General features: G+C 36.3%; 1 protein-coding gene across 2 annotated transcripts; it reads left to right on the top strand.

Moving 5' to 3' along the window:
• Positions 1–5,286: 5,286 nt before the first annotated feature.
• LOC121745019 (casein kinase 1-like protein HD16) lies at positions 5,287–11,007 on the top strand. Of its 2 annotated transcripts, none has more exons than XM_042138767.1 (17): positions 5,287–5,593; positions 5,901–6,335; positions 6,495–6,620; positions 6,706–6,779; positions 6,887–6,956; positions 7,022–7,077; positions 7,172–7,243; positions 7,387–7,481; positions 7,672–7,738; positions 7,813–7,942; positions 8,028–8,246; positions 8,490–8,620; positions 9,286–9,460; positions 9,566–9,656; positions 9,822–9,979; positions 10,384–10,572; positions 10,680–11,007. In XM_042138767.1, the coding sequence occupies exons 2-17, from the start codon at positions 5,955–5,957 to the stop codon at positions 10,737–10,739; spliced, it is 2,094 nt and encodes a 697-aa protein (XP_041994701.1). In that variant the 5' UTR covers positions 5,287–5,593; positions 5,901–5,954; the 3' UTR covers positions 10,740–11,007. The 2 variants fall into 2 exon arrangements, with proteins under 2 accessions (XP_041994701.1, XP_041994702.1); XM_042138768.1 differs by having other exon boundaries at positions 5,858–6,335.
• The last annotated feature ends 1,817 nt before the right edge of the window (positions 11,008–12,824 follow it).

Below are 12,824 nucleotides of genomic sequence, written 5' to 3'. Positions count from 1 at the left end.
CCATGGGCTTGGTTCAATGGGAAAACGAAGTTATATGACTCTAGTTGTAACACTCGGAAGATTTTTAATCTTCGCCCATTCTTTAGAAAGCAATGAGTGTTGTAACTTGCATGTGGTAAGAAGCTAAATTTTGACTGTTAATGATTCTTAGAAACTTCAAGGAGGTAGGTATGGCAGGATACCTGTAAAAGAATCACCTATGTAAGTGAAGAAGTGTGGGCCGCTTCAACTTGTGAATCACTTATGAATCCAAAGTGGTGTTCCATGGCCAGTAAAGGACAAAACGTGAGAACTGATGAGTTTGTAAATAATATTGTGTCAATATTATTGTCTCGGTATACACCATGGAGGAATGGTTCAAGGCATCACGTCCACCAGGCCGCCGGTATGCCCGATAGTGTTGACTATGGAAAGTTCAAAGCCCCTAGCTACTATTCCAAATGCAATATTGTTTCTCGAGAATTGAGCAAAGAGTCTGCATGCATGTATACGTTTCTTATGTTGGTTTGAGCTTGCAGTGCTCTAACCAATGTGGGGATTGTTGGAAACATGTGGAAAATGTGAGAAATTAGAAGGGTCCAAAGCCTTTCACTTTCTAAGTGTTTTGGCTTTTCAACTTAAGGTAACCTCCGAGTGGTTTATAGGGATCCTTAATGCCAAGAATTTTCAAGTGGTCTCTCCTATCCTATAAATTGGTGGGTTTGAGAGATGAGAAACACACCAACAAAAATCATTCTCTCTTCTCTCAAGATCTCTACATCATAGTGTGCTTCCTAGGAGCATTGTCTAGCTTGATTCTTAGAACTCCATCAAGTTCGCCGGTGCCTAGTAGGTTTTGAAGGGGCTGGCAGCGGAAGCGTGCGTTCAAAACGGATCACATGAATTTGATCTATTTAGCAGATTATTTAGACAAAATCTATTCGCGTAATTATCACATGTATCATGCTCATAACTTGAATTAAAACATGCTTTAGCACATAAAATTCCTAAAACATGCTTACTACGGAATTAACCAATTTACCTCGTTGATTCAATCAAGAATCGATGATGGCTTGCTCCGTCTCCACGTGAAGATCTTCAATACAAGACCTCGGATCTTCTGACTGGTGTCCCGGACTATACGCTGATATTTGTGTGGGCAAATCTCACCAACGTACTAGGACTCGAATAATGAAAGACAGAAACTGCTCACGGAGGAGGCACAATTTTCGAGATCTCTCTTAGAGGGGGGACGAAAATTTTTAACAAATAATTGTTATGTTTTCTGTCTCCTTTATTCTCCTATTTATATAAGTCACATATTGGGCCCAGTCAGGGATCTAAGGAAGAATCTGGAACAGGCCTCACCCAATTAGCTTTTTACTAATTAAATTGAACCCATAATTTAATATAAGCTTATATTGGAATATTACGAGCAGCCACTACAGAAGTAATATTGCACTGCCTTCCAAATCCGAAATTACAAGTATTCCGGGTTTCCTTTAATTGTATTTGATTTATTTCCCGCGCTTAAGATGGAAACATCCATTAATTAATTAATGTCTGCTATAGACTTAATTAATTAACATATTTCGAATTCCAAGAGTGGACTTAGCAAGAAACTCTTATTTATTATTCATAGAGTAATCAAACTCCAACTAGCTAGGTTCCGAATAATAAAACCTCGTTTCGAGCTCCTCTTGTGGATGTTATCAAACGAGACTCTCCTCACGCACGTTTCAACATAATAGCAATCCTAGCTCCTCTAGATAATGATCACCACTACCCAATATACCTGGATCGTTGGGTTACGAAAAACCCGCACCTTTGGTAAGTCAAAGTAGTGGATACTCAATATCGTATGCTCAATGCTAACGTACATTGATTAAGAAATTAATTCTCAAGACCTCGTCTTTCAGTAGATAGCATAAAGACTCGTCTTGCTATTAGATCCATTCAGTGCTATACCACACCAACGTCATCTTATTTCAATAAGGTTTAGAAATAATCGGACTGACATTGCAACCTTTCGCGATAGGTAGTCTAGGCCTATCTAGGTTGTGAAATTCTTATTTTTCTTTGTTTAGAACTGACCGTGTTACCTTAAATTGGACGACGCCCACAACCGGTCTACTAAAACAAAGACTTAGACTTTGTTACGTTTGCTCATACATTTAAATATGCAATAAACAACCATTAAATGTAAAACATAACAACATTATGACAAAAATAATCAGTTGCATTTATTGGAAAATAACCATTAGAGTTTTACAGTATCCAATCACTCGAAAGGTGATTTCTAGTATATAAAACCCTAACAGGTTTGAGGTGCTTCTACACGCTAGGAGGAAGTCGATTTATCTTTGGGGGAATACGCCATTCCGTGAGCACTAGCCGGGGCGTAATTTGTTTTGCGGAAATAGGGCTTTCCTCGACTCGACTTATAGTTTGGTTTATTTTATTTTTTCCATTGTAATTTCCATTCCACTTATTGTTGTTATTTTTCTTCCGATTATAATAATTAGAGTACCGCATGTACACTGCTTGGGAATCTTTATCCCATTATTTCTAACAATTGTTTCTATCTATATTAAACTTACATAAAAATTGAAATTATTAAATACTATTTCAAGCCATTGCATGTCACCAACACTGAATGAACCCTATAATTATTAACAGTGACTTGGGCTCCCCATCATTAAATCCTGACTTCGCCACTGGATCAAATTCTATCTTCTGCTAGGGGTGGAACTATCGCATTATTTTCCTTGCATGTATTTCTCTTATGCATATTGTTTTTATTAGCATTATAACTAACTGCAAGTGAACAATGAAAAAATAGTATAGCTAAAATCAGTATCGAGATAGTGAACATGAAGAATAAGATTACAAATTGTTTATTATATAATGAGAGCGTCATTTACTTTTTGAAAACATAGGGTTTTGATATATTAACTATGGTTAAACAAATAAAAAGAAAAAATAAAATCAAAAGGAAATAATACAAATAAGGTGAAAAAGAGAATTCCGGAGATATTGATTTCATAACTATAGTTATTAATTAACAATTTATCATCCAATCTCACAGCAACATAGTTATTAGAGAAAATCACACAATTATTCACAATTAGTGGAGAAAGTAGATTACATAGCTTAAAGTTATCAATCAAAAGCATGTAACTCCAAACAATTCCTAAGACCTTTAAACAACCCTCACTCTTAGGTTAATCCTTTTAGGGATATTTACTATAGGGTTATCAATTCCGATCTAATATGTGGATCTTCTCTCAATTCCTCCACGTACCATTAGTTCATACATACTCCCTCCGTCTCACTTAAGATTTCCACATTTTTGAGTGGCACGATATTTTATGAGTTGTTAGTTGAAATAAGTGGAGAGAAGAATATAGTTGAATATTTTTAATGAGGAGAGATGAGAGAGAGATATTTATTTTCAAATATAGAAAGTGAACATCTTGAGTGAGACAAACTAAAAAGGAAAGATGAACATCTTGAGTGTGACGAAGGAAGTACATTATTTGTCAAGCAGCTGGAAACATTATTGAATTTGAATCGAACAAAGTAATTGAAGTCATTATCGTGATTATTATGAATTCATGTCACTTTCGTGATTAATATTAAATCAACATTCCAAATCCAAATTATATAATTTGAGCTCATTTTTTTTAAAATTTATTTTCCGTATTTAAGATATTTAATGTCCATTAATTAATTAAGTTTGGTGACCAACTTAATTTGATTAATTTATTTTTCAAAAGAGTATTAAGACTTCTAATAACCTTTATTTGTTGTACGGAAAATGAATTCTAACTAGCTAGGTTTTTGTACGGTAAAACCTTGATCATAACATCTATTGGGGACAATAAAACTCCGGAAAACCTAGATGCGATCCTATAAAAGTAACAATACTGAATTTTCTTGTATGATTGATGATCACTGCAATCCGATATGACATGGTATCGAGTTATGAGAATACCACACATATTCACAAATCAAAGAAACGTTATGTCCAACACCATGTGCTCAATGTTACTTATATAAATTTATCTTGTATGATGATCACTGCAACCCGATATGACATGGTGTCGAGTTATGAGAAACCTACACATATTAACAAATCAAAGAAACGTTATGTCCAACATCATGTGCTCAATGTTACTTATATAAATTTAGAAAAAAATAATTATTGAGATCTTTTACTTGGTTTAAATTGCAAGAAGTAAGTACCAATGATGCACAATTTATTAGTACTAAAACCAAATGTAGGTATACAACGGTATCAGATCCATGCAGAAAAAAATGCAAACTATTTATCATTGTCAAGTGTTATATGCTATTTGCAAAAATAGGGTTTTGAGTTTACTTATCCAAAATGTAAAATAAAATTAAGTAACTAATAAAAAAAAGCGAATAAACTGATGAGATAATCAGAAAAATAAGGAAATTCCAGGGACATGAAATTAGTTAGTCTCACAATTTTGAATACATGGTTACTGAAAATCAGAATTTTGTTTTTATCCACGTGTGTCGTATGCACACGTTCTACTTATCAACAAGATTAATAGATTTGAATCTTCCCAAGATACTATAGATTAGTACATTGTAAGTGCAGATGTTGATCCAAGAAGGAACAGTGATGTGAACTTGAAGGAACGTGCGCACTAGTTGACATGCAACCACACTTTAGTATTAGGGTTAGGTACTTGCGAAAATTAAACTTGCCAACTAGCGGGAATTTGAGCGAGTTAACTTAAATTAGATCACAACTAAATTAACATGGGCAAGTGAAAAGGATGACCTACTTAGGGTCCGCATAAACCTGTCGTAATACAGTAAAATCAGGTCGACATAGTAACAATCGTCAGCATCGCAGACGCAAAATCAATAGCTTGACGTTACTCCCAGACATATCGTATGGATCTGGCTTAATAATTTCTTCTATTTCATCTTTTATATTGGTAATATTATAGGTATTTATTTATAAAATACATTTATCATTTTTCTCTAATACTTGGTGAGTAAGCATTTTAGTTGTAATCAATTGAAATTGAATCGCTCAACTATTCCGGTCTCCATAATCACTCACCTCCTCAAATTTGATTCATAATTTTCAAATTTTCAACACATTACCATATACTAAATCGAATTGAAGTCTTCAGATTTGTTATTAACTAATGGCCTTAATTTTGTTTCCATAATTATTCCCATTGAAATGGCAAACGATAGAATTAGATGATAATTAGATGAATACAATACAAAATTAAATACACTAACCAAGGTTTGTAGAAGATGTGTGTAGAGCCATAGATTCTAGAGCTGCTATACACCAATACAAATATACAAATACAATACACAACGATTTTCCCTAATTTCTTCTCTCCAATTCTTCGATATCCACGCCTTGCAACGCCATCCCTCACTCTCTATATATCTTACGATTCTCAACAATACTCCATCTTTATCTGGTTTCCCAATTTTAAAGGGTAATTACTTTTTTAGGTATAACGAATTTGTTGTGCTGAAGATCTGGTTTTGATCGCTTAATTAAATTGAAATTTCTATCTCCGATCATCCAGTTATTGCTGTTTATGAGGTACGATCTGTTGCCCTTTTGTAACTGCTTATATTCGATGGAAATGAACTGTTTAATCTTCCTTGATTGTCGATGAACTTACAGTGAGATGACTGATATAGTGTTTTTTTATAGGCTTGTTTATCTCTGTTTTTTGTTGTTGCATTGGCTATTGGCTATTGAGCGTATACATAACTGTTAAATGGTGTGAAAATTTGCTGTCTTTTTGATATTTTGCACATTTTGACTCATTGTGGTTATAAATTGGAATTTCTCCCGTGATAGAGAGTTTGTTGGCTGAAGACTTTGCCTTTTCCCCCTTCTAAAGGTTGACTGAAGATTCTGCACAGAAGTGAGCTGGAGCTGATTTGCATGGGTGACGATGCTACGCAGAGCACGGAGATCAAAACGGCTTGGTGATCTCCAACCTGCTAATCAAGAAGAAAATATTCTTGCGCCTACTCAGAATAGAACCAGAAGGAGAGGAAGAGGGAGAGGGAATGCAGGTGGTGTAGCTAAAGGTCCTTCTGCAGCAACACCCGTGAGGCCGACTGCTGGTGGTAGAGGCAGGGGGGTTAGGTTGATAGATTTAGAACCGGAGCCACCTTGTGAGATTCTTCCGCAAGCTGGTGTTGGGGCGGGGGATCCAGTTTGTAATAAAGTAGAGGGTGTAGCAGATAAAGAAGTCTCAATGGAAGGTGGAAGTGCTGATAAAGTAATGGGAGTTGAAGAAGAGCCGAGTTCAACTCCAGTGCCTGAGAGGGTAATTGGCTACCTCTTCTTCTCGTTTCTGCCCTTCCTCTGGGATTATTGGGGGTTCTTTCAATGTCTTGAGATTGCAGTCACCATTCATATCGCATCTCAATAATCTTTTGAATTCGAATTTTACTCTGGTTAGTGAGTCCAGTATTACTTGGCGCAGGTTCAAGTTGGAAACTCACCAATATATAAGACGGAAAGAAAATTAGGTAAGGGTGGATTCGGCCAAGTTTATGTTGGCCGAAGAGTAAGTGGTGGCAGTGAAAGAATGGGACCTGATGCTGTCGAGGTATCATGTGGCATGAATAATTGCTAAAAGTTTTTACCTAATTGATCTTGTCACTGTCTAATAAAACCAAAATTTCTCTGTATAGGTAGCGTTGAAGTTTGAACACAGAAATAGCAAGGGTTGCAATTACGGCCCTCCTTATGAATGGCAGGTCTACAAGTAAGTTCTTAGTTCAAGGTTTGAGAATGTTCTCAGAATCTCTCCATTTTTTTCTTTTTTTTTATTCAGATGTTCATTTTCATGTGTTGTGTAATATTTCTGTTAAGCTCCCTAAATGGATGCTATGGGGTACCATGGGTTCACTACAAGGGCCGCCAAGGAGATTTCTACATTCTGGTGGGTTTTCATATTTTCATTAGGTTTCAAAATTTCTATCTTGTTTCTAATGAATATTGTTTCAGGTCATGGACATACTTGGGCCTAGTCTTTGGGATGTTTGGAATTCTTTGGGCCAATCGTAAGATCATCTCTCTCTCTCTTTTTCGACGTGTGCTCCATTTATTCCTCTTTTTAGGCTTCACATTGCCATTGACCATGAGCACCTGAAACAGGATGTCGCCAAGTATGGCAGCTTGCATAGCAGTTGAGGCTATCTCAATTCTTGAGAAGCTCCACATGAAGGGGTAAAGCCTACAAAATACTACCGAATATATTTTCTTCTTTGTCGGATCACCACATCCTAGGAAGGAGTTGTTTGTTTTTAATTGCTTCTTTCACTTGTATACGGCTATTAAATCCATTTCCATAATTTCTGGTGGTAATATAGATTTGTGCATGGAGATGTGAAGCCAGAGAACTTTTTACTTGGCCAGCCTGGAACAGCAGAGGAGAAAAAGCTGTATCTTATTGATCTTGGTTTGGGTAAGATAAGATAACTGTTTCCCTGTTAACATGTGGCTTAGCTACATTATATTGATTAGTTTATAGCAAGAAACACTGAATGGGGATACATCATTTTTTTCTCTCTCTAGTATTTGTGATCTTGCTACCATCGCATCTTCACTTTCTCAGTACAATATCTTCTGTTATTCTGAACACATCTGTGCTGCAGCTTCCAGGTGGAAAGATGCATCATCCGGGCAGCATGTTGAGTATGATCAGAGGCCAGATATCTTTAGGTTTGTTAAGTTTATGTAAATTTTTGCTATACTGGCTTAGTTCATACCAATAAACTTTAGTTATCGATCCACAGGGGCACCATAAGGTATGCAAGTGTGCATGCACACTTGGGTCGTACAGGAAGTAGGAGGGATGATCTAGAGTCGTTGGCATACACCCTGATATTTCTTATAAAAGGAAGGTTGCCATGGCAAGGCTATCAAGTAATTGACATTTACTTAGTTAACTTGATGATTATCATATCAGATTTGGCTGATCCAGCCTTCATGTTTGATGGTGACGTGACAGGGTGATAACAAGAGTTTTCTAGTCTGTAAGAAGAAAATGGCGACCTCTCCGGAACTGATGTGTTGCTTTTGCCCTGCTCCATTTAAATTGTTCCTTGAGGCTGTTACTAATATGAAGTTTGATGAGGAGCCAAATTATTCTAAGCTGATCTCCTTATTTGATAGTCTGATTGAACCATGCACTACATTGAGACCAATAAGGATAGATGGAGCTCTTAAGGTAGCATGAAAATTGAAAACCAGTTTGTTTGAGCAAGTTTAGTGTGTTGACATACATTATGTTGATTGTCATATGTTGACTGTGGAACTATCACATTTGGGATGATGGTGCCGTGAAGACTCTCACTTTAAGTTTCATTTAGTACAAAAATTTACCTCGAGACAAACTTCGCATTTTCATTGTGGATGTGCATCTTTTAGGTTTCTATGTATCTGTGTATATTTATTGTATTCCTTTGCACAGGTTGGGCAAAAGCGTGGTAGGTTGTTGCTTAACTTGGATGAAGATGAACAACCAAAGAAGAAAGTACGGCTAGGTAGTCCTGCGACTCAGTGGATCTCAGTGTATAATGCACGACGCCCAATGAAACAGAGGTAACTGCTGATTTTGAATATTTATTTAGGAATTGGTGCATGCAATTTTTACTTCTCCAAAAGTTTGTAAGTACTTTATCTTGAAATGTACTGCAAATGTGAGGACTAGCAAACATACTTTGATAACTTCCAGTTGTTATCTACTTTTCCTCGCACAACTTTAAATGATACTTAAGTCCTAAGTTCCTTCAAGTTTCATACTTTGTTTGGATTAATATGTAAATTATTTGTATATTATCATTGGTGGTTTTTCAGGTTTTTTTGGTAGTTTCTGGTGCTGTCTTATGTTAGTTATTTTGACAGCTATATGTTTTCTTATGTTTTCTCCTTTTACTGTCACATTTTAGATACATATTTTGCTGCCTCTTGCAATGCACTCTACATTTTGGTGTATGATATACATTTTCACGTATGAACATCGGTATTTTTGTGATTATGCTGGTGCTCTTTACAGTGTTCAGCATGAATTACCCTCCAACTTTGACTCAATATTTTGATAATTGATTTTCGACAACTCTGATAACTGAATGTGAATTGATTGCATTTTCTCTTTGTGAATGGTGTATTCGTCATGCAACATTTGAACCGACATGTGTGTTTGACATGGATTGTGTTCAAAATTTTCACACAAACCTCTATAATTTTTTGTGAGATTTTCCTTGTAGATATCACTACAATGTTGCGGATTCAAGACTCCGTCAGCATGTAGAGAAGGGTAATGAAGATGGCTTGTATATTTGCTGTGTAGCTTCAGCATCAAGTCTGTGGGCCTTGATCATGGATGCTGGAACAGGTTTTACTTCACAGGTCTATGAGCTTTCAGCTGTTTTTCTTCATAAGGTAGAGATAATCTTTTTATTCCGTTTTATATTTGCATTGCTTTCTTTTCTTCATTCTAGCTGGTTGGACATGCCCATGCAATAATATTTTCTTGGTTCTGTACAGGATTGGATCATGGAACAATGGGAAAAAAACTATTACATCAGTTCTATAGCTGGTGCAACTAATGGAAGTTCACTGGTGGTTATGTCTAAAGGTAAACTCTTATCTTACTGTTGTCTGGTTTATATCTCTTCTTTTCACTGTCCAACCCGCTGTGTTTTCTTCATTGTTAAAAGTTTCCTTGCAAGCAAATTATCGTTTAAAAGTTCTACTTAGGTAGAGATTCTATCTTCTTCATTTTAACTCGTCTGTCCTTCAGGAACACCGTATACCCAACAATCATATAAAGTTAGTGAATCTTTTCCTTTCAAGTGGATCAATAAAAAGTGGAAAGAAGGATTCCATGTCACGTCTATGACAACTGCTGGCAGCCGCTGGGGTGTCGTGATGTCCAGAAATTCTGGGTACTCTGAACAGGTAAAAACATCTTGACATATTTTCACTAAGCTAACCTGTAAAATTTTGCTAAAAAAAGTACCAAGTCTCTAATTTTAATGAGGGTCTATAATCTTTTGAACGCTTTTATCATCCATTTGCATTTAAAAACTAACTGCATTTTATTCTTCACATCTAACTCTTAGCATAAAATGTAAACACAACAAAATGCATTGTCATTTTTATGCATACTAAATTATTATTTTCTTATGATAATGGGAATTGAAAAAAATTGATGGTAGTAAATTTCTGTGTAGGAATTATTTGTCTATAATCAATGCCAATCGTTTCCGCACAATAAGCCAATAGGAGTTGGCTGGAAATATTGTGTGCTTGGTTGTTTTGGGGCGTAAACATAATACTAATCGGATGGATTGGTTTCTCAGGTGGTTGAGCTTGATTTTCTTTATCCAAGTGAAGGAATCCACCGACGTTGGGAAAGTGGGTACAGAATAACATCCATGGCCGCTACTGCCGATCAAGCAGCTTTCATACTTAGCATACCGAGACGCAAAATTATGGATGAGACTCAGGAGACGCTCCGTACATCTGCATTCCCAAGCACCCATGTAAAGGTACTAAACTTTATCTAAGAATTGGAGGTTTACATGAGAGTTTACTCTCAAGTTCGCCTCAACATTACTACTTCCTTTTTCATTTATTCTTTGGATTTGGTTTACAGGAGAAGTGGTCCAAGAATCTCTACATCGCATCGATATGTTATGGTCGTACAGTTTGCTGAAGCTGTTGTATAATATGTACTTATTGAGATGAGAGGGGCAGGCTAAATTTTTGATTAAATTGGGTAACCATGTTTCTAGGCAGTAAAAATATGACATGTTGTGCTTCCGTGTAATGGAAAGACGACGTTGAACCAGAAGGTGCCGTGGACATGATAGAAAGTTGAAGCATGTGCAATGAGGTAAGGATTGAGAGCAAGGAGGTTGCGTGCTTATGTAAAAGCTATTGCTAAGATTTGAAATGAGATTCGAGCATCCTATTATGATTTACTACTATTGATTATAATTCATAGCCTATATAATAAGCCCCCTAACATAATAAGATGAAAGCATATCAAATACTTGTAGTAGAAGGTCTATTGAAAGATGATAAATGAGTTCCAAGAGAAGAGTGAGTTGTGCACGAACTGCTTGATCCACCATGTTGGAAACAATATCATCCGCGACCCCACCAGCAAATCCTCGAGGGTGTTGCACAACGGGAACTTGCGCTTATTGTTGAGCACATGATCATCGGGTTGCTCATCCCAGGATCTAGTTGCTCCAGTCCGCTCCTGCAACCTGGAAATTGCAATCGTCCATCTCTAAAGCATGTGATTAGCACCCCCTTTCTCAACCTGTCCTTGAGCGTTAGATTTCCAAACACTTTCTTCATCAATTTGGAGGTGCTTTAACCCTAGAGTAAAGGTCATTGTTCAGGCTATGGGCTGCAGTGGTGTTGTCGGATTTAGCTATGAGAATGGATTGGAGGTGGACGAGGTTGTTGCCGGCTAGGACAGCATCCTCGCCGTCCAAGCTCAAAATCATCACTTTTCTATTATTGTTATTCGCATTGTTTGTTTTGCAGATCAAGAGAAACTTGTTCTCGGGAATGGAGAATATTTCATTGGTAATATGAATCTTAGGAATTCAAGAAACATATGTCCGTTGTATTTGTTCTTGCAAAAATACCAACTTAAAGATGAAATGAAACAATAAAAATGGTGGAAAAGAAGAAGATGAAAGTGTTATGATTTAGGCTAATGAACAATGGAGATAGCCCAATGGCTATTTTCACTCAAACAGTAACCTAATGGCTCCACAAAACTAGCAATACAAGAATTAGTAAAGTATACCATAACAATTAAGTTTAGTTTGGTAAAAGATTGCAATGCAACCACAAGGGATTTTGATAAATCTTCTAAGATGAAAATGGGTGTTCTCAAATGGAGTTTGTTCTCATGAAATGATTCAAAACTGCTTTGAAAAGATCCCTAGCAAGGATATTTATACTAGGCTAAAAGAGAGTTCAAACAAAGCTAAAAACAAGAGTCTTTTCATATTCTCGGACGCCACCGGTTGCCGAGTTTGTAGAGGAACGAAGTTGCGACTCGCATATTCCAAAACGCCGTACATGGAATGAGTGAAATGAATGAGATGAGCGATTAGGGAAGTAGTTAAACATATATAACACCGGGTGCAAATTACTACTCCCCCATCCCTTAAAATTTGGCACCATTTGACCCAGCACGGGTTTTAAGAAATGTAATAGAAAGTGAGTTGAAAAAGTTAGTTGAATATGGGTCCTACTTTTATATATTAATTTTAAAATGTGAGTGGGAATGGGTTAGTGGAATGTGGGGTCCACTACCAAAAATGGTAAAAGTGAAAGGTGACAAATTTTTAGGGACGGACGAAAAAAGAAATAAGTGACAAATTTTCAGGGATGGAGGGAGTATATTAAACAATACTTTCTCCGTCTCCAATTATGTGTTTTAGTTTTTCATTTTGATATTCCCTTATTAATTGTCTTACTTTCCATTCACATTATATTATAAAACTCATACTTCATCTATCCTATTAGAAATGAAATGTTTCTAAAAAGGAAATAACACTCTATTTTTTCCTCTCTTACTTTACACTTTCTTCATTATCTCACAAAATCCTGTGCCGAAAACTAAATGTTTCATATTTAATGGAACAGAGAGAGTATATAAAAGTAGGAACCACATATCATCAACTTTTCCAACTCACTTTCTTTTATATTTTTTAAAACTTATGTCCGATCAAAATGGGACACATATAGTGGACGGATGGAGTATTTGAAA

Source organism: Salvia splendens, chromosome 8 (genome assembly GCF_004379255.2).
Source record: "Salvia splendens isolate huo1 chromosome 8, SspV2, whole genome shotgun sequence".
Lineage (NCBI taxonomy): Eukaryota > Viridiplantae > Streptophyta > Magnoliopsida > Lamiales > Lamiaceae > Salvia > Salvia splendens.
Note: the sequence above shows the minus strand (reverse complement) of the source record. Positions and strands in the feature narration are given on the sequence as shown.

What these genes read in the sequence shown, in the direction of transcription:
- LOC121745019 (XM_042138767.1), top strand. Translation starts at nt 5,955, where the DNA reads ATGCTACGCAGAGCACGGAGATCAAAACGGCTTGGTGATCTCCAACCT. An exon ending in TATGAATGGCAGGTCTACAA is followed by an intron (nt 6,780 to 6,886) that starts GTAAGTTCTTAG and finishes ATTTCTGTTAAG; the next exon opens with CTCCCTAAATGGATGCTATG. An exon ending in ATTCTGGGTACTCTGAACAG is followed by an intron (nt 9,980 to 10,383) that starts GTAAAAACATCT and finishes TTGGTTTCTCAG; the next exon opens with GTGGTTGAGCTTGATTTTCT.